We start from the raw sequence: 24,215 nt of genomic DNA on the forward strand, positions 1-24,215 counted from the left end.
CCCTATTTTCTCGTGAAGGATTCAAATGGAAAGACTGCTTAGCAACACGTAAGGCCCGTTCCAAATTAATAATTCCACTGTTAATACGTTTATTGCGAGCATTCAAAAAAGAGATAATATGTCCCCGAAGCACCGTTTTACCGGCCTCCCAAAACAAAATGGGATCATCCATATGGAGAGCATTATGGGTTGAATAATCCAACCATTGTGCCTTCAAAAATTCCTGAAATTCCTTGTCCTTAGCAAGATAGAATGGAAGCCTCCAGAAAGACGTCCGAAGATACGTTGCATCCAGATGGATATCTACCCAAATCGGGGCATGATCAGAAATATTCAGAGGACCCACTTCGGCCAGCGTGACAGAAGAAAACAAAGTCGAAGAGAGAAAAATATGATCTATCCGAGACCAGGTACCATGTGCCCGAGAAAGATGTGTATAGTCACGAACCTCTGGATGAAGGAGGCGCCAGGGGTCCAACACTGAAAGAGTATCATTGAAGTCAGAAAGAAGACGACCCTTGGCACCCAAAGAAGCTCCAGAGGGGCCAGACTTATCCAGGTCCAGGTTCAACACCAAATTAAAATCTCCCACTATGATAAGAGGATCTCCAGAAAAACGAGAGCAGAGTTGAATCAATCTTTGCAAGAAAGCCGACTCCCCCGAATTAGGGCCATACACCACAAGTAACAGGTAAGATCTAACACCCAAGATCAGTCATAGAAGCAGAGATCTACCATCAGTAGCTTTATCAAGAACCCAGACTCCAAGAGGCGAGGACTTTCGAACCAATACAGCAATGCCACCATGTCGGCCCTGCGAGGAAGCAAAATAGACCTCCCCCACCCAGGAATGACCTAGCTTAAGATGCTCCGCGTCTGTCAGACGAGTTTCTTGTAAACAAGCAATATCCGACCGATAGCGCTGCAAAGCCCCAGGACCACTTCCCCATGCTGCTCATCCATGTCTGAACGAATGACACTGCCAAGAACACCCTGGAGGACATAGCGAGAGACTTCGGAGCCCTGGGAAAGAGGCTGCAGCAGATAGGAGCACAGGTAGTATTCTCTTCCATTCTTCCTGTTAGGGGCAGAGGAAGGGACAGGGACGAACGCATCCTGAAGACGAATGAGTGGCTACAACGATGGTGCCAGGAGATGAACTTCGGATTCCTGAATCACGGAGAGACACTACAGGGACCAGACAGACTCCACCTGACCAACAGAGGTAAGAATGTCTTCGGACACAGACTAGCCCGCCTACTTCGAAGGGCTTTAAACTAGGTAAGTCGGGGGTGGGTACCCACTTTTACACCGGAGCAATAAGTAACAATCCTGATGTAGCGAACCAACATTACGCTTCTAGGTCTGAGGTAAGTACCCTTACTGCAAACGAATCGCTAGGAGACAATTTGACTCAAATGGGTGGCTCACAACAGGAGCTTAGCAAACAGAAAGAGTGGAGAGCTATGTATGTTAACACACACAGCCTAGGGAATAAATTTCTAGAACTAGAAACAGAAATAGTTAATGCAGACATAGACATAGTAGCAATATCCGAAACATGGTTCACAGAATCTCATGGGTGGGATATAACCATACCGGGATACAACCTGATTAAACAAGATAGAGAGGGTAAGTTAGGTGGTGGGGTAGCACTTTATATCAAAGAGAACATTAAGACAACCAGGATCACAGATGTCAAGTATACTGGGGAATCCATCTGGGTAAACTTGGCCAGAGGTGGAGAAAAATGCCTGTACCTTGGTGTGGTATACAGACCTCCGAGACAATCGGAGGAAAAGGACGCAGAATTAATTGAAGACATTGAGAACATCACCTTATGGGGGGAGGCTGTTCTATTAGGAGACTTCAACATGCCTGATGTAGACTGGAACACACTATCAGCGACAACTTGTGATAGCAGGAGGATATTAACGTCCATGAAGGGAGTACGGCTCAAACAAATGGTAGTAGAACCCACTAGGGCCCAGGCCATCCTGGACCTGGTACTTACAAATGGGGAAAGCGTCTCGGACGTCTCGGTGGGAGAGACGCTAGCCACCAGTGACCATAACATGGTATGGTTTAACCTTAAGAAAGGCTTTCCTAGATCACAAACAAAAACAAGGGTACTCAATTTCAGGGGCACTGACTTTGCACGCATGGGAGATTTCGTCTACCAGACGCTACAGGTTCAAGAAGTAACTGATAATGTGGAAGCTATGTGGACAACCTTGAAATCGATCCTTCATGAGGCAACTATCCGCTACATAAAATCGGTAACCAAACAACAAAGAAAAAGGAAACCCCAATGGTTCACAGATGAGGTATCACACCTCGTCAAGGAGAAGAAAAGAGCATTTCTATCATACAAACGCATGGGGGAAAAAGAAGCAAACATTGAATACAGGACAAAGTCTGCAGCGGTCAAAACAGCAGTCAGGGAAGCCAAACTTTGTATGGAAGAAACTCTAGCGAAGGACATCAAGAAAGGGGACAAAACCTTCTTCAGATACATTAGCGACAGGAAAAAGAACACAAACGGGATAGTACGCCTTAGAACGCCAGACGGGAATTATGTGGAAACTGACTCCGATAAAGCCAAACTACTGAATGATTACTTCTGTTCAGTCTTTACCTGCGAGGCACCAGGGCACGGGCCTCGGCTGGATGCAAAGCAAAGCATGGATGACCCATTTCAGAAGTTTGAGTTCACACCAGCTGATGTTTACAGAGAACTGTCAAGACTCAAGGTGAACAAAGCCATGGGACCGGACAATCTGCACCCAAGAGTGCTCAGAGAGCGTGTACTTGGATTTCAGTAAAGCGTTTGACAGTGTCCCACACCGTAGACTATTAAACAAGATGAAATTGATGGGGTTAGGTGAGAAACTAACGGCATGGGTCAATGATTGGCTGAGTGGAAGACTTCAGAGGGTGATGGTCAATGGCACCCTCTCTAAGACATCGGAGGTGACTAGCGGAGTGCCGCAGGGCTCAGTCCTGGGACCATCCCTTTTTAACATATTCATAAGGGACTTGACCTGAGGGCTTCAGGGTAAAGTAGTGCTGTTTGCCGATGACGCCAAACTGTGTAATATAGTAGGTGAAAGCGATCTCACGGATGGAATGGCGCAGGATCTGATCAAGTTGGAAAACTGGTCTTCAACATGGCAGCTGGGCTTCAACGCAAAGAAGTGTAAAGTGATGCATCTCGGCAGCAGAAATCCATGCAGAACATACACCTTGAATGGAGAAACACTAGCTACGACCTCAGAAGAACGGGACTTGGGAGTAATCATCAGTGCAGACATGAAGGCTGCCAAAAAGTAGAGAAGGCCTCATCCAAGGCAAGGCGGATGATGGGATGTATCAATAGAAGCTTCGTCAGCCGTAAACCTGAAGTCATAATGCCACTGTACAGAACCATGGTGAGACCTCATCTGGAGTATTGTGTGCAATTCTGGAGGCCACATTACCGTAAAGATGTACTTCGAGCTGAGTCAGACCAGCGAATGGCCACTAGGATGGTCTCCGGACTCAAGGGTCTCTCATACGAGGAAAGACTGGGCAAGTTGCAGCTCTACTCTCTAGAGGAGCGCAGGGAGAGGGGTGACATGATTGAGACATTTAAGTACGTCACAGGTCGTGTCGAGGTGGAAAACGACATATTCTTTCCTAAGGGACCTTCAGTCACAAGGGGGCACCCGCTTAAACTCAGAGGAGGGAGATTTGGTGGTGACACCAGGAAGTTTACAGAAAGGGTGGTGGATCACTGGAACAAACTACCGGTGCAAGTGATCAAGGCCACTAGCGTGCTCGACTTTAAGAATAAATGGGACATCCACGTGGGATCTCTACGTGGGTCAAGCAGCACTCTGACTTAATGGGGTGGGACAGTAGAGTGGGCAGACTTGATGGGCTATAGCCCTTTTCTGCCGTCATCTTTCTATGTTTCTAAGCAGCCAATATTTTGGACCGCTTTATCGGAGACGAAATGCCCCCAACATTCCAAGAGGTTAGTTTAAAAGGAGTACTCAGGTCGGAAAGTCAGGATAAAAGCAGCTTAGAAAAGACAAAATAAAGTATGGAAAACAACCCCAGGAGCCCAGCTTCCCCCCGGAGAAGTGATATCAAATGACCTGCAAAACTTGAAAGAAAAAACGTGAGTAAAGATAATGCAAAAAATACAGAATAGCTATACCAAAGGAGGACCCCCCCCCCCACCAACATAACCCTCCCCAACCCCAACCCCATCCCCACCCATCCACCCCAAACCCCCCAGAAACTCCAAAATCCCCAATCATATACTCACACCCCAGCCAACGGACATAGAGTGTAGAGGAAGCCACACAAAGATGTAATAGAGCCCCCAGTCCCCCCCACCCCCCAGAGCCTGGCAAAGCACAAGTCCCAAGCAAACACACACTAAAGTCCAGTCACACACCAACCACCCCGCGCTCCCCCCCTCCCAGCACTCCAGTACAAGAATGGAGACCATAGGGCACCTGCGCATACATGAATCTAGGAAACACCAAGCAAAGCAGCTTAGCAAAAGTAGTCCACGAGAACCTGCACTCACCCGACCTACAAAATTCCACACCAAAATTCCACAACCCAAACCAGGCATCCCAGCCCAAAATTAACAGTGTGAACCCAAAGGAGACACAGAATCCCACGCACAGTAATTAAGAAGACTCCCCACAACAAAGCCAAACCCCATTCAAACCAACCCAAACATACCCCCCCCCAAACATACCACAAACACCCCCAAGAGAGTCTGCTGTAGGCAAACAGTGCATGGAAGGCATACAAAGTCCACAGGTATGCCCAGGTGGCCCAGAAGCGACCCTTCCCGGCTCAGCAGCCAAGGTGTTCGTGGTCACTGAAGCACAGCCCCTCCACCCCAGACATCCAAGGAGGGAGAGAATGAAAGGGAGGGCTGGAAGCCAAAACACAGTCAGAACTCAAACATAGATCCCACGTAGTAAACGAGCCCTCAAGAATCCACTGGAAAGGGACCAGGACAAGCGGAGAACTACAACAAGGACTCCCGGATCCTCAAGGGGCTGATGAAGGGCCAGATTCCCCAGGTAGGGCATCTGTGCTTGCGCTTCCTCTGCCGTGGCGTAGCTCTTCCAGCCGACAGCCAACCAAATTCGCAATAGGGCAGGATAGGAGAGTTGGAAACGATGCTTACGTTCAAACAGGGCCGAGCAAACCCTAGAAAATTGACAGCGCCGTTCCTGCAACGCAGGGGAGTAGTCCTGAAATAAACGGACCGTTGCCCCCTCGTAGATGAGCGTGTTCTTTTCTTCCTATAGTGGCGCATCAGTTCAGCTTTATGCGCAGAGTTCAGAACCTTGAATATAGTTACCCATGCCCGGGTATGATCTTCAGCCCGCCGACCAAGGCGGTGGGCTCGCTCCAGTCGTATGGGCCCCATCCTAGCAGGGAGCGGCAACTCTGCCTGAAGCCAGGACTCCAAGGTGGTGAGTAATCTGGAATCAGAAACCGTCTCAGGCAGCCCAATCAGACGCAAATTATCGCGTCTTGAGCGATTCTCCAAATCCTCAAGTTTTTCTTCCTGGCGCCGAAGCAAAACTTTTAAAGAGGTGAGTTCTGCTTCAGAGGCTGAATGGGCGTCCTCCACGTGGGCGACGCGGGTCTCCAACTCCCCGGTGCGTCTGGTGGTGTCGGTAATAGCAGACTCCAGCGAGGCAAGCTGAGAAGAAAGCTGGTCAAATCGGGCATCCAATGCCCTCACCACCGAAGCTGACAAAGCCTCGATGTGAGCCGCCGAGAGGGGAAGCGTGGAACCTGTCTCAGCTGCCGCCGCCATCTTTGAGTCGGCCCGCAAGGCTCTCACCTCCCGATCCTTTGCAGCACGGCTAGATTTTCCGCTCATGGTGGGGCTGCCCGTCTGTAAATATCGATTCATGCACCATACAAGCAAAAATCACAATGGTAATTGTAGGATCCAATGGCAGGGAGTTGCAGGGGGACTCAGGGCCCCGGAGCTCGAGCAAAACATGTCTTGCCCGGCTCAGCACATCACGTGACCTCCACCGTTTACCAGTGTTTGTTGTGGTTCATAGACAGTAACGCGGAAGACAAAGGCGTGCGCCAACAACTGAGCGCAAGACGGAGGCGCGCGCCAAAGAAAAAGACTGTTTTTAGGGGCTGCGACGGGGGTTTTGTTGGGAAGCCCCCCCACTTTACTTAATACAGATCGTGGTGGCGTTGTGGGGGGTTTGGGGGGTTGTAACCCCCCACATTTTAGTGAAAACATAACTTTTTCCCTAAAAACAGGGAAAAAGTTAAGTTTTCAGTAAAATGTGGGGGGTTACAACCCCCCAAACCCTCCACAACGCCCCCACAACGTGGCACAATTTGTATAAAGTAAAGTGGGGGGGATTCCCCCACACACACCCCGTCGTAGACCCTAAAAACAGTCTTTTTCTTCGGCGCGCACCTCTGCGCTGCGCTCAGTTGTCTGCTCGCGTCTTTGTCCCGGCGCGCTTTTGACCTGACACTTTTGTTGTTTTTATACTCCTATTCGGAGTGTGTTTTACTGTTTTCAGTTGAAGCCTTTCCTAGGTTCTGCTTGGCTATTTGGCAGACTGGATTGCAAGTGCGGAAGCTATCCTGATACAAATTTGTTCTCAGTCTCCACCTGCTGGTAGCAGTGAGGTATATAACCCATTCGTAAGGACTTTACCAGTCTACAGGCTAACAGAAAGAAAATTAGCAGGTAAGAACCTAATATCTCCTTACAGCAACACCCTATTCATGAGAATAGCCCAAAAAGAAATGAAGTCTTCAAATTATTCAAAACGTCTCAATAAAACTTATCATGAAAGCAGATCACGTCTTGCCACTTCTCAAAAAAGCACACTGGCTTCCAGTTTCTTACCGAATATCTTATAAAATATGTCTATTAACCCTTTAATACCTTCTTCATAAAGCCCCGGCCTTCATCGATAAGACTCTTAATTTTTTATGCTCCTACAAGAACTCTTAGGTCTAACAATCGGCATTTACTTACAGTTCCGTCCCAGAGAGTGGTAGAAAGCTGGAATGCCCTTCCAGAGGCTGTTATAGGGGAAAACACCCTCCAAGGATTCAAGACAAAGTTAGACAAGTTTCTGTTGAACAAGAACGTGCGCTGCTAGGGTTAGTCTCAGTTAGGGTGCTGGTCTTAGACCAGAGGGCCGCTGTGTGAGCGGACTGCTGGGCATGATGGACCACTGGTCTGACTCAGCAGTGGCAATTCTTATGTTCTTATGGTTATCAATACGCACCGACAATACATCTTTTCTGTAACGGCTCCACAACTGTGGAATTCTCTCTCTATTCACTTAAGGGACGAACGCATGTTAGACCGATTTAAAAGTAAGTTGAAATGCTTTCTTTTGAAAGATGCCTTCAACTGCTAGCATTCATGTCTTGAATCACTCCTTAGGGTCTGCCCTACAACCTTCTTTCTTATAATGTCACCCTCCCTTTTGTCCATTCCCTTTTTGTCTTATTTTCTTTAAAATATTGTATTTCTTTATTTCTTCCCTCACTATGCGTAAGTCTTGTTTGTGGATATATGTGGCATGTTTTGTCCCTCTGAAAGTTATATGGTTTTTAGTTATGTACATCGCTTTGAAGTTTGATTAAGTGATTCATCAAATCTTAAATAAACTTGGAAACTTGGAATAACTTTTCTATTCAGCTGTGTGATCTGGGCTCTTTCCAACCATTTCGAAAACATCTGAAAATGTGGCTATTTTCAAAGTTGTAAATTCTGTTCCTCTCCATATTATTCCAAACCCATATTGTATCTGTTCTTTCAAATTTCTTGTAAACCATGCTGAGTTCTACTGTTATAGAGAAGATGTGGTATATAAGCCTAAGGTTTAGTTTACTTTACTTTAAAATCATAAGTGTTTGAGGCTTATGTAGTTTTGACAGAACTTGCTGGAACGGAACAGGGACAGAACTCGGGATAGGATGGGAATATTGAGATCCTGCATGGACAGGGGCAAATTTTTCCCCATGTCATTCTCTATTCCCTAGTTTTCCATCTGGATAGCAAATGATATTTTTATTAGTAGAAATAAATCTGTTTATGACAGCTGTCTGTTCTTTTGAATAATTTATATGGAGGGTGCCAGATAAATTTATAACATTAAAAATAATGCAGTCAAAAGGCTTCATTTCCAGTGCAATAGGGATGGTATCCTGAACTCCAAGGGTCTTCCATCCACTCCTATGAGTCCGTTGCAGGAGATACTGATCACCTTTTTCAGTTTCTCCTCCTCTCTGTTCTTTGCTGCCTCCAGTCAGTTATTATTCTGCAAGTGAGCCTGCAGGAACAACTTTGATCTTCTCAGTTTCTTTTTTTTTTTTGCCCTTTATTTTGCGGTTTTTACACAGAACTTCATGTTCTAGTAAAGCTCCAGTGACTGCCTAGCCTTATTGAGAGGAGTAGACTTGGTCTGCAACTGACAGATGGATCCTTCGAGGACCTGCTCAGCTAGGTACACCATCAAAAGTGCAGAGGACAACGGCGCGGCAACATTTGAGTGCAGGAGAAATGCGTGCCACCACTTCCGCCGCTTTGAGGCCTTCCGTTTTATGGTGTGAGGGTGTGTGTGTGTGGGAACCCCTCACTATACTTAGAACTGCTTGCGCTTCTATTGGGAGGGGGGGTTGGGGAGAATGCCCCAGTACACTCAAAACTCCCGTTCTTTTAGCTGTTTGGGAGTTTTCAGTGTATTGGGGGGGGGGGGGAGATTCCCCCCCACAATGGGAGTGCGAGGACTTCTAAATGTAGTGGGGGTTTCTCTCCCTACACCTCCTGTTAGAGCGCAAAAGGGAAGTGGCGGCGCACATATGTCCTGTGCTCAAATATCAGCGCGGAATTGTCAGCGTGCCATTGTCTTCCGCGGTTTTGACGTGTCACCACTCAGCCAGCCTGCTTGAACTGTGGAGTTTGGGTTTTTCTCATGCTGTTTGCTCATTACTTGACTTGATCAGGAGTGCTAGCTCAGGCTGTATTGGGCACCAATTGCATTTCTTCGTAGTGCACATGGTGTCAGCTGCAGTTTCCCTGCCCCCTCTTCCTAGTCCTGGGGATTGAGGCTCAGTCCAGCAGTAGACTTACTGGCAGCTGAAGAATCAGAAGAGGCAGCTTTCCTGGTGGTAGAGGTCCTCTATGGTTCCCAGCTACCCTTAGAGGAACTGAGGCAGGGTGCAGCTCTTCTTCCAGCATCTGGTCTGTGAGTAAGGCTGTCACAGCCTACAGGGCAGTTTGGGGTGGGGTCTGAATTTGTTGTTTTTGGTTGTTTATTTTGATGTAGCTTTGTCCTACCCACTCTAAAATTCCTGGGGGGGGGTTTGTCCTCTATTAGAGTTATAACAATTTTTTTCAGCAGGAAATCCTGGTGGTGGCCTTTTTGGGCTTTTTTCTGATTTAAATTCTAAGTTCTCAAACTCCTTTAAAAAGCCTTTGATTCTAACAAACACGGATGGAGTCCTCTGGCTCCACTAACATGAATTTATGCAAAGTTTGTTCTGGTTGGGCATTGGAATAATTCCCTTGTGCCATGTGTTCCACTGCACAAGAAGGGGAAGGTGGGATCCTCAGGCTCAGCCTTGGACCACCTCATTAAGGCTGCCAAAAGATTTTTGGGACTGTTGAGGAATTGTTTTAGTCTCTCAGAGTGCTAGAGTGTGGCACCAGTGGCTAGTAAGGGCACTGATGGCCCCAGGTTGAAAAGAAAGTGCTTCAATCCTCCTCTTGTGGTGGTGGGGGGGAGGTGTCTCAATGCTCTGTGCCCTTTGTGCCTGATTGTGTGAACTTTCTCTGGTATGCCTATGTTGATGGCATTAGTTCACCTGGGTCAGCTGATGAGTAACCGGCCACACAGCCTTTCCGAGGTCCCATGTCTCTTTCTCTAAGTGGACCTATGTCTTCCCCAGACTCCGACAGTTAGTTGAATGGGATCACTGAGGAGGATGGTCTGGATGCTTTGCCTTTTTCCCCAGAGTGAAATCTCAGTTACGGACGATGTGGTTTTGAGTGAAGTAGACCAGGGGGTAAGTGCTGCTGCAGACTAGAGTGCGGACTCCTCTGTTTGCAGCCTGTTCTAGTCTGCTGCCTTTACTGACCTTCATATTGAGTCTCTTAAGGAGCTCAAAATTGATCCTCCTCAGCCTGCTACCCAATATTCTGTGCTCAGTAGGTTCTGCTCTGAGCCTACCATGGCATCTAGATATGAAAGTTCTGATTTCTGAGCATTGGGAGAACTCTGAGGACTCCCTTAAGGTGGCGAGAACCATGTCCAAGTTCTATCCCATGGACCAGGAGTTCCAGCAGATGTTTTCCATGCCTAAAGTGGACTCTCTGGTGGTTCAGGTGACAAAGTGCACATCCTTGCCCAACGAGGGAAGCATGGTGCTCAAGGATCAACAGGATCGCAGTTTGGACATGTTGCTCAAGAGGCAGTTTGAGGCCTTAACTCTGGTGGTTATGGCTGCTGCAGCAGCCTCCATTGCCCAAGCATGCCACTGTAAATTGTAAATCCCAGGAGGTGTGGCTTCAGAGCCACTATCCTAGCTATTGCTGGTAGGAGTGAACTAAGTGGCTGATTCTCTGTATGACCTGCTCAGGGTAGTGGGCAAAGGCTCTGCTTATTCTGTCTCTGCCCATTGGATTCTGTAAATCAGACATTGGGCTGGGGACTCTATGTCTAAAGCCAGCCTCAATGTACTTCCTTTAAGGGGCCATATGCTAGTCGGCCAGGGGTTATATGGTCTGATGGGCCGCCGCGTAAGCGGACTGCTAGGCATGATGGATCTCTGGTCTTACCCAGCAGAGGCATAAGAACATAAGAAGTTGCCTCCGCTGAGGCAGACCAGAGGTCCATCTCATCCAGCGGTCCACTCCCGCGGCGGCCCTTCAGGCCTATTGCCTGAGCAGTGATCCCTAACTATTTCTATAACTTACCTCTTACTCCTATCCCTATAACCTACCTCTACTCCTATCTGTACTTACCTCTTACTCCTATCCCTATAACCTGTCTCTACTCCTATCTGTACCCCTCAATCCCTTTGTCCTCTAGGAACCTATCCAAACCTTCTTTGGGTTCCTAGAAGACAAAGGGATTGAGGGGTACAGATAGGAGTAGAGACAGGTTATAGGGATAGGAGTAAGAGGTAAGTACAGATAGGAGTAGAGGCAGGTTATAGGCAATGCTTATGTTCTTATGTCTAGTGTCCAGGACCACCGTCCAAAATCCCTTCCAGACAGCAGACCTCCTGGTGTAAAAGGGCATACTCATAGGTCCTTTTGAGGTTACATGGAGTTTATTTGGTCAGGTTACAAACTGAACTTTGCTCGACCTCTAACAGATTAGTTAGTTGGCTCTACTCAGGTCGCCTGGACAAAGCGCTCAGGATTCCGAACACCGTTCAGCGCTTGCTGGAATTTCAAGCTATGGACCCAGGATTGCCTGACCTCTTGGACTCAGACAGATAATCCATATATTTTCCCATGCGAAAGAAAAGCTCTGCAGAGTGGAGGCCTTTTCTGGATCTTCAGCATGTGATTGCAGATCAAGGGATTCCACGATTTTGAATGGAGACTGTGTGTTTGGTCATTGCAGTGCTCCAGGACAGTTTCTTACCTCTCTGGATTTTACAGAGATGTGCTTGCATTTGCTCATTTTTATGATCCACTGCTAAGTTTTCAGATTCAGGTTGGATCAGCATTATCAGTATGCGGCCCTGCCCTTTGGACTGGCTTCAGCGCTCCAGACCTTCACTATGGTGATGGTAGTGGTGGAGGCTTACGGCTGGCTGATCAGAGCTCCCTCATTGGCCGAGGGATGCTGCACAGAGTGGGGGCACCAGATTCAAAATATGGGGAGGGGGAAAAGAGAAGATTAAATTGCTCCATCTGACGCCCATGCCCTTGGTTAAATACCTGGGAGTTCCTTTTGACCCAGCAGCAGGCTACGTCTCTCTGCCATTAGTTCACTGGCAGAAACTGTGTGTTCAGCATTCTTCCCTCTTGAAGTGGCTGGCTCCTTTGGCATGGGATTATCTTTAAGTTCTTGGATCAGTGGTTGCTCTGTTGGATGTGATTCCTTGGACGAGGATGCACATGCGTTTCTACAACATGCTTTGCTTTCCTGGGTTCCGCACAGGGATGCCTTGTAGACCTGTCTACCTTGGCCTCTGGAAGCCAAGAAAGCATGGCCTGGTGGCTTCTCCTACAATTGCTCCACTACACTTTGCCTCCTGGATCATGGTGAGGACAGATGCCAGCCTTCAGGGCTGGGGAGCTCATTGCAATTCAAGGGTGTTGGACACCATCTCAGTGACAGTGGTCAATCAACTGGTTGAGGCTCAGAGCCATTCAACTAGCTCTAATGAGATTACAGGAGACACTGGTGGACCATAAGATTTAGGTATTCTACGATGGTATGAGAACAGTAGTTTCCGTCACTCGCCAAATAGGAACCAAGAATATGTCTCTGGCTGAGCAAGCCAAGCCCATCTTCATTGGATGGAGCATCATGCCCTATTGCTTTCAGTAGACGATGTTCCAGCAGGCTTCCTCAGCAGACAGCCTCTGGATCCAGACGAGTGAGTTCTGTCCCCAGAAGCTTTCCAAGTGATAATAAGGAAGACTCCGCTTTGAATTCAGGGCCATGGTAAGTAGCAACTAACAGATCGCTTCTTTAGTCAAAGATCCGGAAGTAGGGCTCGACACTCTGGTGCAGCTATGGTCTCCGGAGATTCTCCTCTATGTTTTTCCTCTTTGGCTTATGGATGGCCAAGTCCTTCTGAGGATAGCAGTTCTTCCGGGCCACGTCATTCTGAGGGTTCCAGATTGACCTTTTAGTCTATGGTACGTAGATTTGCTGTGCCTGCGCAGAGGTCACAGCCTTCGGCTGAGCCTTTCTCCAGACTTCCTCACTGCTTACAATTTTCAATCTGTTTATGCTTCTCCAAGCTGTTTCTTGGATGCCTGTCAGTCCTTGTAGGCTGGAAAGTGTTTGTATATATGCTCCATTTATTGGGGAGTGGTTTCTCAGTTTCTTTGAAGCTGGTGTTGTAATTTCACTTTACTGTTGGTTGAATTCTTGAGTAGAACAGTTGGTTTGATCCTGTTGCTACAGTGCCTCTACTTCACGTATATTTGGTGCTCCTCGTTGCTTGGGTACTATCTGTAGATGGTGCTAAACTGATCAGTGAAGTACTGTAGAGGCAGAGTGAAAAATTCAGAGTGGATTCCTTCTGCAGCATGCAATTAAAGGGAAATAACCCTACTGTCTAGAATATCTCACCTATCTACTGGAAAAGCACTTATCAATGTAAGTACATAATCTGTGTTTCCAGTTTGTGGCTTTGCCTTTAGGCTGGCAACAGCGCCTCATACCTTTTCCAAGGTGATGGTGGTGGTGGCAGCCAAACTACTGAGTCCATCCGTTTCTGGATGATTGGCTTATCAGAGCCCAGTCACAGTCCGAGGGACACAAAGCAGTGTGCCAGATTGTCCACTTGCTTCAGAGGCTAGGCTGGGTGGTAAGCTCTCGGAAGAGTCAACTTGTCTTGATGCAAGGTCTGGAATATCTGGAGGTCTCTTTCGTCATAGGGAGGAACAAAGTGTTTCTTCCTGAGTTGCATCAGGAGAAGCTTCATCAGTTGATACATGCCTTTCTAGACACTCAAACACCAAAACCCTGGCATTACCTGCATGTTCTGGGGTCGAATGTCACAACTACAGATGTAGTTCCCTTGGTGAGATCTCACTTATGCCTGCAATAAGATGCGCTTATTTTCCATTGGAGTCTACAGAGGGATCCACTGCATGTTTGGCTCACTTGAACGACCGAGGTTCGGTGCAGTATATAGCCTTGTGGTTGAATCCTCCCTCTCTCTGTCCAGGGGTGTCCCCATCCATATCTCCACCTGGGTGATCTTGATGATGGACGCCAGTTTCTATGGCTGGTAGGGGTACTTTGGGCAGACAGTCCAGTATAGGTACGTTGATCCCCTTCTGAGACAAAGTGGTCGATTAATTGCCTGGAGTTTTGAGCGATCTGTCTGGCTCTCCTACACTTCCAGAGCACACCAGATGGTTCAAGTCTTCTCGGTCAGTGCCACAGTAATAGCCTATGTCAATGGACAAGGGGGGCACCAGGAGCGTTCCTCTGTGGCAGGAGGCGCAAATGCTCTTTCTCTGAGTGGAAAATCATCTTCTGGCAGTTTTAGCAGTGCACGTAACAGGCGTATATAACGTGCAAGTGGATTATCTCAGCCGTAAAACTTTGGATCCAGGGGCATGGTCTCTATCCTAGAGAGCCTTCCAGTGTATAGCAGAGAGATGGGGATGCTATAGGCATACATGGCTAGGTTTTGACATGATTTGAAGGCTTTCTTAAATCTAGAACTTATCAAGTAAAGCTTAATAATGAATTGTCAACAAGCTGGAGCAACCCTTGTGGAGTACCCCAGGGGTCTCCTTTGTCTCCATTGCCTCCTTTGTCTCCATTGCCTCTTTAGGCAATAGATTATCCCAGTTCAAAATTAAATTATTTAGCTATGCAGACGACATCACTTTTTAATTCTTTTACATACTTCTTTCCTTCAAATCAATCAAACTTACCAAGATTCTACAGATAATTGAATTTTGGATGGCAGAATTCAAATTGAAAATTAATACAGAAAAAAACAAATTTTTCTTTACATCACCAAATTTAAATGAAGATGTTACATCTATTGTTTTAAATGATAAAGTCTAGCATCCAGTCAACCATAAAGATACTTGGTGTAATTCTAGTTCGTACCCTTCCCATGAAAAATCAGGTTGACTCGTTGGTTCGAAAGGGTTTCTATACTCTATGGAAACTAAGAACTATTAGAGCATATTTTGATATTAACTCCTTTTGAGTTTTAGTTCAATCATTGGTCCTTCTTAGCTCCATTAGACACACTTTTTTCCCTAAAAAAAAGTGGGTAGAAATTAGGGTGCGTCTTATGGAGCGAATACCCAAAGCATGCCTTCCCCCCTCCCTTATTCTAATGCGGCCACCCTCCCTCGCTGGACATGGCACACAAGGCAGGCCCTGGCCCTATTTCTCCTCCCTGACACCTCCCGCGCGTACCTTATTTTTTTTAAACTTCTGGACGCAGCGCCTCGCTGAGAGTGGCGCACCAGGCTGACTGCCTGGTTCCCGCCGCTTCCTCCGAGAACTGCCGGCTGTCTCCTCTTCCGTTCTCTCGCGTAGCGGCGCACCAGGTTGCCTCCCTGGTCCTGCGCTGCTTCCCGCGAGAACTCAGAGCCTGGCAGGGAGAATTTGGTTCAGAATGTTTTTTTCTTGTTTTCCTCCTCTAAATCTGGAGCGCGTCTTATGGAGCGGAAAATACGGTAATTCAAAATGCAGCAGTTAGACTGATCTTTGATTTAAAGAAGTATGACTATGCTACTGATTTCTATCGATTGCACTGGCTTCCAATTGAGGCACAGGTTAAATTTAAGTTCGGCTGTATTTGTTTTAAGGTATTAACAGGTTTAATTCCAGAGTATCTTATGGAATCTTTCATTATTACAAATTCTAAACATTCTAGAAAGTCTCATTCATTATTCTCATTTACTTCTGTAAAGAGATGTAAATATAAGAAATTTCAGGAACGATTGCTGTCTTTCAGGCAGCCTTATGGATTAGGGATCTGACTCGGATATTCACACTTTCAAATTTGTATCAACAATTTCGACATGCCTTAAAGACGCATCTTTTTAGGAAATCTTTTGGAATGTTTCCATTAAAAGAAAAGGGGGAGAGGTTTTCTGCCTCGATCAGCTGATACCCCTCCCTCCAGCCGTCCCGCTTCGCATTTTGGCATTTTTTTCTTTGCTTTTTGGTTTGCGGTCGGGGGCTAGGTTCCTGAAGAAGGGCTCCTCCCCGAAACCAGCGTGGTTGAACTTCGGCTCCTGGCGTTTCCTTTGTGGTAGTTTGGTTCAGATAAGTATTATTTTGATTGAATTTGAGTATTTTTTGATATTGCTTTATATTTAGCTTGGCGGGTTTCGGCTGGCAGGGTTTGTGTGGGGGTCGCTCAGTTTGTTATTCCACCGTTCGAGTTTGATTTGCTCACGGGGTTGCTTAGATTGTATTATTTATTTAGGGCTTCATTGCAGGTGTTCCTTATTATATACACATAGGGGGCTCAATGATGGTGTGGTGGTGGAGGCTTCCTGCCTCAACCCAAAAGTGAAGTATCGGAGCTTCTGCTCCCATTGCTGATGGTTCACACTGAGAGCGCCCTTTACTTCTCAAGTGGAGTTGTTTCAGGCTAGAACTGCAGCTTATTCTGGGCGTCCCCCATCCAAACCCTGTTGTGACTGGTTGTGCCTCTTTGTTGTTACTATTTTAGGATTTTTGGCATATATATCGAGTGTAGTGTTGTGCGTCGATCAGCTGAGTGGCAGGAGGCTGCTTTGGGGTTTCCCCTGCCTCTCAGCTGTTCGGGCTTTCTCTGCTGGCTCTGCGCATATATGAGTCGTTCCCACAGCAATCAATTGTACTGGAGAGTTATTGATTCCAACAAACCTGTGCGCGAATCATTTGCATGCAAAATTTTTAGTGCATTAATAGCTGTCTTAGAATTGGCCAAAAATCAGATTGGAACATCCCACGCGGTCTTACCGATCATGTTTAGTGCATCTAGCTCTGAGAGGAATTCTGAGGTAAGAAGGAAGGATCAAAAATATGTAAATGAAGCCTCCTACAAGAGATCTCGCTAGATGGTATTGACTATCCATTTGTTCAGGAATAGAGTGTGGATTTCCAAGAAATAAGATTAGCGAAGGTAAGGATCTAATCTTTCCTTATAAGCTCTTTTGAGCAGAGACCATCTACTAAATGTTAAATGTACAGTGCTTCATATGCCTTTCAGTGCTATAGAAATGATAAATAGTAGTAGTAGTAGTTGTACAAGGAGCCTTTTATGTTTTTCCTAAACTTAAATGAAAATGTTCTGTTTTCAGCATTGTTGCATTATGTAATCTAATTGTGCGGTTAATTATCCTGCTGTGGACAGAGAGCATCTGTTACAGGGAAACAGCTTAGTTTTCTGTGACAAAAAACGCAGGGGTTCTACATTCCTCATGATACAATCTTAAGGGATGACTTAAGCTTCAGGTTGAGCAGTAGTGGGTTTGCAGTTTTATAGCTTTCATTCATGCTGTCTCCTATGTCCTCTCTCCAGTTCGAAGAAAGATTCTTAGTATCCTGGACTCGGTCAGTTTCAGACAGGAAATACCTGAACCTTTAGAGTTGGATTTCTTTGATCGCAATCAGATTGAACAGGTTATTGCCAACTGTGAACACAAGAATCGCCAAGGGCACACAGTTTGCAATGTCAAGGTAAGCACAACGTTTACTACTAATTTATGTCAGTACTTAGTAAGGATAAGAATCTCTTCAGAGAAAATTGTACATGTATTATCAAGATAGTAGCAGTAGAGAAATTATGCATTTATTTTACATCCATTCAAGTTTCTTAGAAAGATATGACAATACTTTTTGATGTAACAAACTGTATACCTTTTGCGCTGTTTTTAATCCCTGGTGGTCCAGTGGTGTACGGGGTAGGAGCAATCTTTCTGCGCCCTGCCCCGTGCTGAGCCTCTCTGTCCCTGGTTCCCATGCTGCATACCTGACAGGACTGAGCTTTTCGTGCTTCCTGCTCGGCCCTGCGCTGCTCTCTGAATGGCTGCCGCCAGTTCTCAGACAAGAACTGGCGGTGGCCATTCAGAGAGCAATGCAGGGCTGAGCAGGCCAAAAAATCTCATCCTATATTCGAGCATATACGGTATTTGGTATGTCCATAGACAAACAGGAAATGCAGGCACACCTGTAAGTGAAGTCCGCTGACTGAACCTGTATGCCGGAGCTCTACCCTAGCTAGTTAATTTAAAAAAAAAAACTTACTGAGCATGTGTAGGAGATCCTACACACACAGCCCCTCCCCTTAGCATGGCAATTTTTTTTCTTTTACTGCTCCTGACAGGCAAGACAGATCTAAAGGGACACAAGAGGGAAGGAAATGCAAGAAAGGAGCAGACCGCAAACTCAAGTGTATGTACACAAATGCAAGGAGCCTTAGAAATAAGATGGGTGAATTAGAAGCTATGGCACAAAAAGATAACTTTGATATCATAGGCATCACGGAAACATGGTGGACTGAGGAAAACATTTGGGACACTGTGCTACCGGGATACAAACTATACCGCAGAGACATAGTGGCTCAAAAAGTTGGGGGCATTGCCATATATATATCAAAGAGGGAATTGAATCTACAGGAGAGAACATATCACAACTGACAGATAAGTTAGAATTTCTATGGGTCAAAATTCCTGGAACAAATGGAATGGAAATGAAGATCGGTATCTACTACTGACCCCTAGGGCAGTCCGAAGAAATTGATGGAGACATGATGGATGAGATTAAACACAACTGCAAGGGAGGCAACACAGTTATCATGGGTGACTTCAACTATCCGGGAATAGACTGGAACCTAGACACCTCCGGCTGCATTAGAGTGACCAAGTTCTTGGATGCTGTAGGCGATTGCTTCCTGGAACAACTTGTCAAGGAAAATACTAGAGGAAATGCAATTCTGGATTTAATTCTTAATGGCATTCGAGGACCGGCACAAGATGTAGAACTAGAAGGGACGCTGGGAAACAGCGGTCACAGTATGATCCACTTCGATCTTGATGCAGGGGAGAAACATCGGTTCAAAATGACAGCCATGGCACTGAACTTCTGAAAAGGGAATTACGAAGGGATGAGACTCATGGTAGGCAAAAAGATTAAGAAGAGAATAAGCACTGTAAAAACGCTAGAGCAAGCTTGGTCCCTTTTTAAGGACACAGTCACCGAGGCGCAAAATCTATATATATCGCATATCAACAAGGGATCAAATTGGAAAAAGAACAAAGAACCGGCGTGGCTCACTGTAGAGATAAAGGAAGCGTTCAGAGACAAGAAAACTTCGTTTAGGGAATGGAAAAGGTCAAAAATGGATGAAAACTGGAACAAGCACAAACAAAATCAATGCAGGTGCCATAAGGCAGTAAAAGGGGCCAAAAGAGACTACGAAGAAAAAATAGCCAAGGAGGCGAATAACTTCAAGCTGTTCTTTTGATATATTAAGGGGAAATGACCCACGAAGGAAGCAGTGGGACCGTTAGATGACCATGGAATAAAGGGAGCGTTAAAGGAGGACAAAATAATCGTCGTCAAACTGAACACAATTTTTGCGTCTGTATTTACCGAAGATGATGTACACAGCATACCAGAACCCATCAGGCTATATGCTGGAAACGAAGACGGAAAGCTGACAGAATTGATGGTCAGTCTAGAGGAAGTGTGTAGGCAGATTGATAGGCTTAAGAGTGATAAATCCCAGGGACCGGATGGCATCCATCTGAGGGTCATCAAGGAACTGAAAGGGACCATAGCTGAACTGCTTCAATTAATAGCCAATCTGTCGATCAAATTGAGAAAGATTCCGGAAGACTGGAAGGTGGCAAATGTTACGTCGATCTTCAAGAAGGTTCGAGGGGAGATCTGGGAAACTACAGACCGATAAGTCTAACCTCGGTACCGGGAAAGATGGTAAAGTCACTGATAAAGGACCGCATCATTGATCATCTTTACGGACTTGGGCTGATGAGGACCAGTCAGCACGGTTTTAGCAAAGGCAGATCGTGTTTGACAAACTTGCTGCACTTCTTTGAGGGAGTAAACAGACAGATAGACAAGGGTGATCCAGTCGACATTGTATATCTGGATTTTCGGAAGGTGTTTGACAAGGTTCTGCATGAATGACTACTTCAGAAATTTGCGAGCCATGGAATCGAGGGTGAAATACTCACATGGATTAAAAACTGGCTGGGGCATAGGAAACAGAGAGTGGGGTAAATGGACAATATTCAGACTGGAAGAACATCAGATGAGGTTCAATGTGGATAAGTGTAAAGTGATGCATATAGGTAATAAAAATCTCATGCATGAATACAGGATGTCCGGGGCGGTACTTGGAGAGATCTCCTAGGAAATAGACTTGGGAGTTATGATCGATAAGTCGATGAAGCCATCCATGCAATGTGCGGCGGTGGCGAAAAGGGCGACAGAATGCTAGGAATGAGAAAGAAGGGGATCATGAACAGATCGGAGAAGGTTATCATACCGCTGTACCGGGCCAATGTGTGCCCTTTCCTGGAGTACTGCGTACAGCACTGGTCGTCGTACAAGAAGAAGGACATGGTTCTACTCGAAAGGGTCCAGAGAAGAGCTACTAAGATGGTTAAGGGGCTTGAGGATTTGCCGTACATTGAAAGATTAGAGAAACTGGGCCTTTTCTCCCTCGAACAGAGGAGATTGAGAGGGGACATGATTGAAACATTCAAGGTACTGAAGGGAATAAACTTAGTAGATAAGCATAGGTTGTTCACCCTCTGCAAGGTAGGGAGAACGAGAGGGCACTCTCTAAAATTGAGAGGGGATAGATTCCGTACAAACATAATGAAGTTCTTTACCCAGAGAGTAGTAGAAAACTGGAACGCTCTTCCGGAGTTTGTCATAGGGGAAAACACCCTCCAGGGATTCAAGACAAAGTTAGACAAGTTCCTGCTGAACCAGAACATATGCAGGTAGGGCTAGTCTCAGTTAGGGCGCTGTTCTTTGACCAGAGGGCCGCCACATGAGAGGACTGCTGGGCACGATGGACCACTGGTCTGATCCAGCAGCAGTAATTCTTATATTCTTATGTTCTCCCCTCTCTCCGCATAGAGATTTTTTCTCTTGAGGACATTTCCTTATAATTTAAAAGAAAAAAAATGACAGGGAGCAACAGCAAGTCACAGTACAATGAAGTTGCATACTTTTTTTATTTTACCGTTAGCGTCTTTTTACCAGCAAAGTTTTCTCTCCACAGCGCTGTTTGAGTTTAAGAGGTAAGTGCTAGGAACGGGAGGGAACTTTGGGTTCAGTGCTGACGTTACAGCTTCTATGGATGGCAGTTCCCATGCCGGCACTTCTCAGGTCTCAGCACTGAAGAAATCTCTGAACGCTGCTTGCTCCCTCCCCCAAGGGCCTGGTTTCGGCAATGCGTGGTGAGGGATGCCAACTGCCCCCAATGCCATGTGAAGAAGAAGAAGAAGAAAAATAACCAAAAAAACAACAAAGATGGCAGAATCGAGTGGCTACCATAGAAGGTCCCAGTAACAGTACAATTCTCTACTCCTTTCATTGCTATTGGGGCAAGAAGTGGATTTTTATACAGTGGTTTCAGGGAGGCTCCCGCGGGCTCAGTCTCAGCCTCACTGTCCTTTCCTGACCACTAGCATAGAACTTCAGTTTCTTCAACAGATTATTCAGGTACTGCTTTCAACCCTGGGCAAATCTTCTCCAAGGTCCAAGTGGGGGACTTTTCCACTTTCCTCTCGGGACACCCCGTCTGCTAATCTAAAAAAAATATATATAAATAAATAAAAATGAGGAAACTGGCAAATATTGACAAGCCGTCTGAATACCAAGCTCCCACTGCTGGAACGCTATTCTCTATCACTTCTGTAGTGGCATATTGGGCACGGAGTTCTACTTCTCAACAGCGTCTCTTTCCTATTAACTTGGGTGGTGCCACCAAAGATGATGGAAAGTTCTTATTTATATATCTTTATAGAGCAGCTGCCCTCCCACATCCTGTTTTGGTGATGGTGATGGACAGCTCGGGTTGGGCTAAGTGTCCATTTTCGGGACTGATGCCCTCCCTCTTAGCTATGGAAGGATCTGACACCAATCTGATATCCTGCAGTATAGTAGAAGTAGCTGGTCCTAGCGGATGGAGATTCCGCTCCCGTCCCTTAAGGTCCTGTTTTAACCTGCCAGGGAAGGTGATTTATCTAGAATAGCATTAACTCAGCAGTGGAGCAGTACCGACTGAAGAGGTTCCCGCTGGCCTAGTCTCGGCTTCTCAGTCCTCCTCCCTGTCAAGAAAGATCTTTCTGTGGTCTCTTACACACTGTCAAGACTTATGAAGGGGTGCTACCTGACCATTCTTATTTCATTTCCTTTGGTCAAGAAGTTGATGATGTCCCTCATCCTACTCAGGACTGGCGATAAGCACTGCAGGGGGATCTCAAATCTACAAACTTTTCAGCTTCAGCTCCTACCACCCTGGCTTCCATAGTTCCGGTGGAGAAGGGGGTGTCATACCTTAGTTCAGTAGGAGCCAAGTCAAAAGCAAACAACCCACTGCTTTCATTCCTCATCAACCAACCTCTAATATTTTTAGTAGGTTCTTACAGATTTTCATTGTCAACCTGTTTGGATTTCAGATTTCTTCTAAGCATAATTCACTTCAATTCATCATACCTTCTTTAATGGGAGACTCTTCTTTCTCATTATAACTGATCATTTGTTCTATCATCCAGTATTTCACTGTCAGTGCTGTCACACAACTATCCCCTGCTCAGGCCTGCAGGCAGCTTAGCCTTGCTTTATTCAGCGTGGCTTCCCCAGGAAAAAGGAATGCTTTTCAGGTAAAACAGACCTAGGCTCCTGCCTAGTCTGCCTAGGCCACACTGAAATACATTTGCCAATAAAGGGAGACACAATTCAGGTATGGTCCAAATCTCATTCTCAGGCTTTATTTGATAGGAAGTCTGAACACCATCAGCCACCCTCAATACATGCATATATATATATATCTATATCTATATATATATATCTATATCTATCTATATATATATATATATATATCTATATCTATATATATATATCTATATATATCTACTAGTCTTTAGCCCGTTCCATTAACGGGTGCTAGAATATATGTCTGTCTGTCTTTATTTCTGTCTCTCTCCATATCCCTGTCTTTTTATTTTTTTTCTCCCTCCTGCTTTCTTTCTGTCTTTCTCTCTCCCTGCCCCTGTGTATTTCTTCCTTTCTTTCTGTCTCCCTCCCGCTGTCTGTCTTTCTTTATATCTGTCTCTCTCCCTGCCCCCCTATGCAGCAGCAGCAGCAGCATTCCCTCCCCCTCCATTTCCCTGTGCAGTTTGGGAGTTTGTTTGTTTTTTCAAGATGGTGCCTAGTGGGCATAAATGGGAAGTTCTCCTACTGGGAGAAAGTGACTAGTGGTGTACCCCAGGGCTCGGTACTTGGGCCGATCCTTTTTAATATTTATATCAATGACCTGGAAAACGGAACATCCAGTGAGATTATCAAGTTTGCAGACGACACAAAACTCTGCCGGGCAATCAGATCGCAGGAGGACAGTGAGGAACTCCAGAGCGATTTGTGTCGGTTAGAAAAATGGGCGGAGAAATGGCAGATGAAGTTCAACGTGGAGAAATGCAAGGTAATGCATTTAGGCAGTAAAAATAAGGAATACGAGTACAGAATGTCAGGTGCAACTCTGGGAAAAAGTGAACAAGAAAGGGATCTGGGTGTACTGATAGATAGGACCCTGAAGCCGTCGGCACAATGCGCGGCAGCGGCAAAGAAGGCAAATAGAATGTTGGGCATGATAAAGAAAGGAATCTCGAGTAGATCGGAGAAAGTTATAATGCCGCTTTATAGGGCAATGGTCAGACCCCACTTGGAATACTGCGTCCAACATTGGTCTCCCTACTTAAAGAAGGATATAAAACTGCTGGAGAGGGTGCAGAGACGAGCAACTAAACTAGTGAAGGGTATGGAGAAACTGGAATATGAGGATCGACTTAAAACACTGGGATTGTTCTCCCTTGAGAAAAGGAGACTGAGACTGCGTGGGGATATGATCGAGACCTTCAAAATACTGAAAGGAATCGACAAAATAGAGCAGAGAAGATTATTTACATTGTCCAATTTGACACGGACAAGAGGACATGAAATGAAGCTAAGGGGGGGCAAGTTCAGGACTAATATCAGGAAGTTCTGCTTCACACAGAGAGTGGTTGACATCTGGAATACTCTCCCAGGGGAGATTATTGCGGAATCGACAGTCCTATGCTTCAAAAGCAAACTAGATGCATATCTCCTTGAGAGAGGCATATAAAGATATGGTTGGCTATAAAATAACTATTGTCTAAATAATCCCATATATCTGAAAAGAAGGTGTATGACACAGAATATTAAGCTATATTTAGGAAGAGA

The 24,215-nt window shown here is 45.8% G+C and overlaps 1 protein-coding gene across 5 annotated transcripts in view; it reads left to right on the top strand.

The window, feature by feature from the left end:
• NUP205 (nucleoporin 205) overlaps window positions 1-24,215 on the top strand; it is a 1,504,202-nt gene that overhangs the window by 883,468 nt on the left and 596,519 nt on the right. For all 5 annotated transcript variants that reach the window (XR_004540594.1, XM_033957880.1, XM_033957883.1 and 2 more), the window contains exon 26: window positions 17,275-17,432. Coding sequence is in view for 4 of the 5 variants with exons in the window: in XM_033957880.1 (XP_033813771.1) it covers window positions 17,275-17,432 (158 nt within the window). In the remaining variant the exon portion in view is untranslated. The remainder of the gene's footprint in view (window positions 1-17,274; window positions 17,433-24,215) is intronic.

Source organism: Geotrypetes seraphini, chromosome 9 (assembly GCF_902459505.1).
Source record: "Geotrypetes seraphini chromosome 9, aGeoSer1.1, whole genome shotgun sequence".
Taxonomy (NCBI): Eukaryota; Metazoa; Chordata; class Amphibia; order Gymnophiona; family Dermophiidae; genus Geotrypetes; species Geotrypetes seraphini.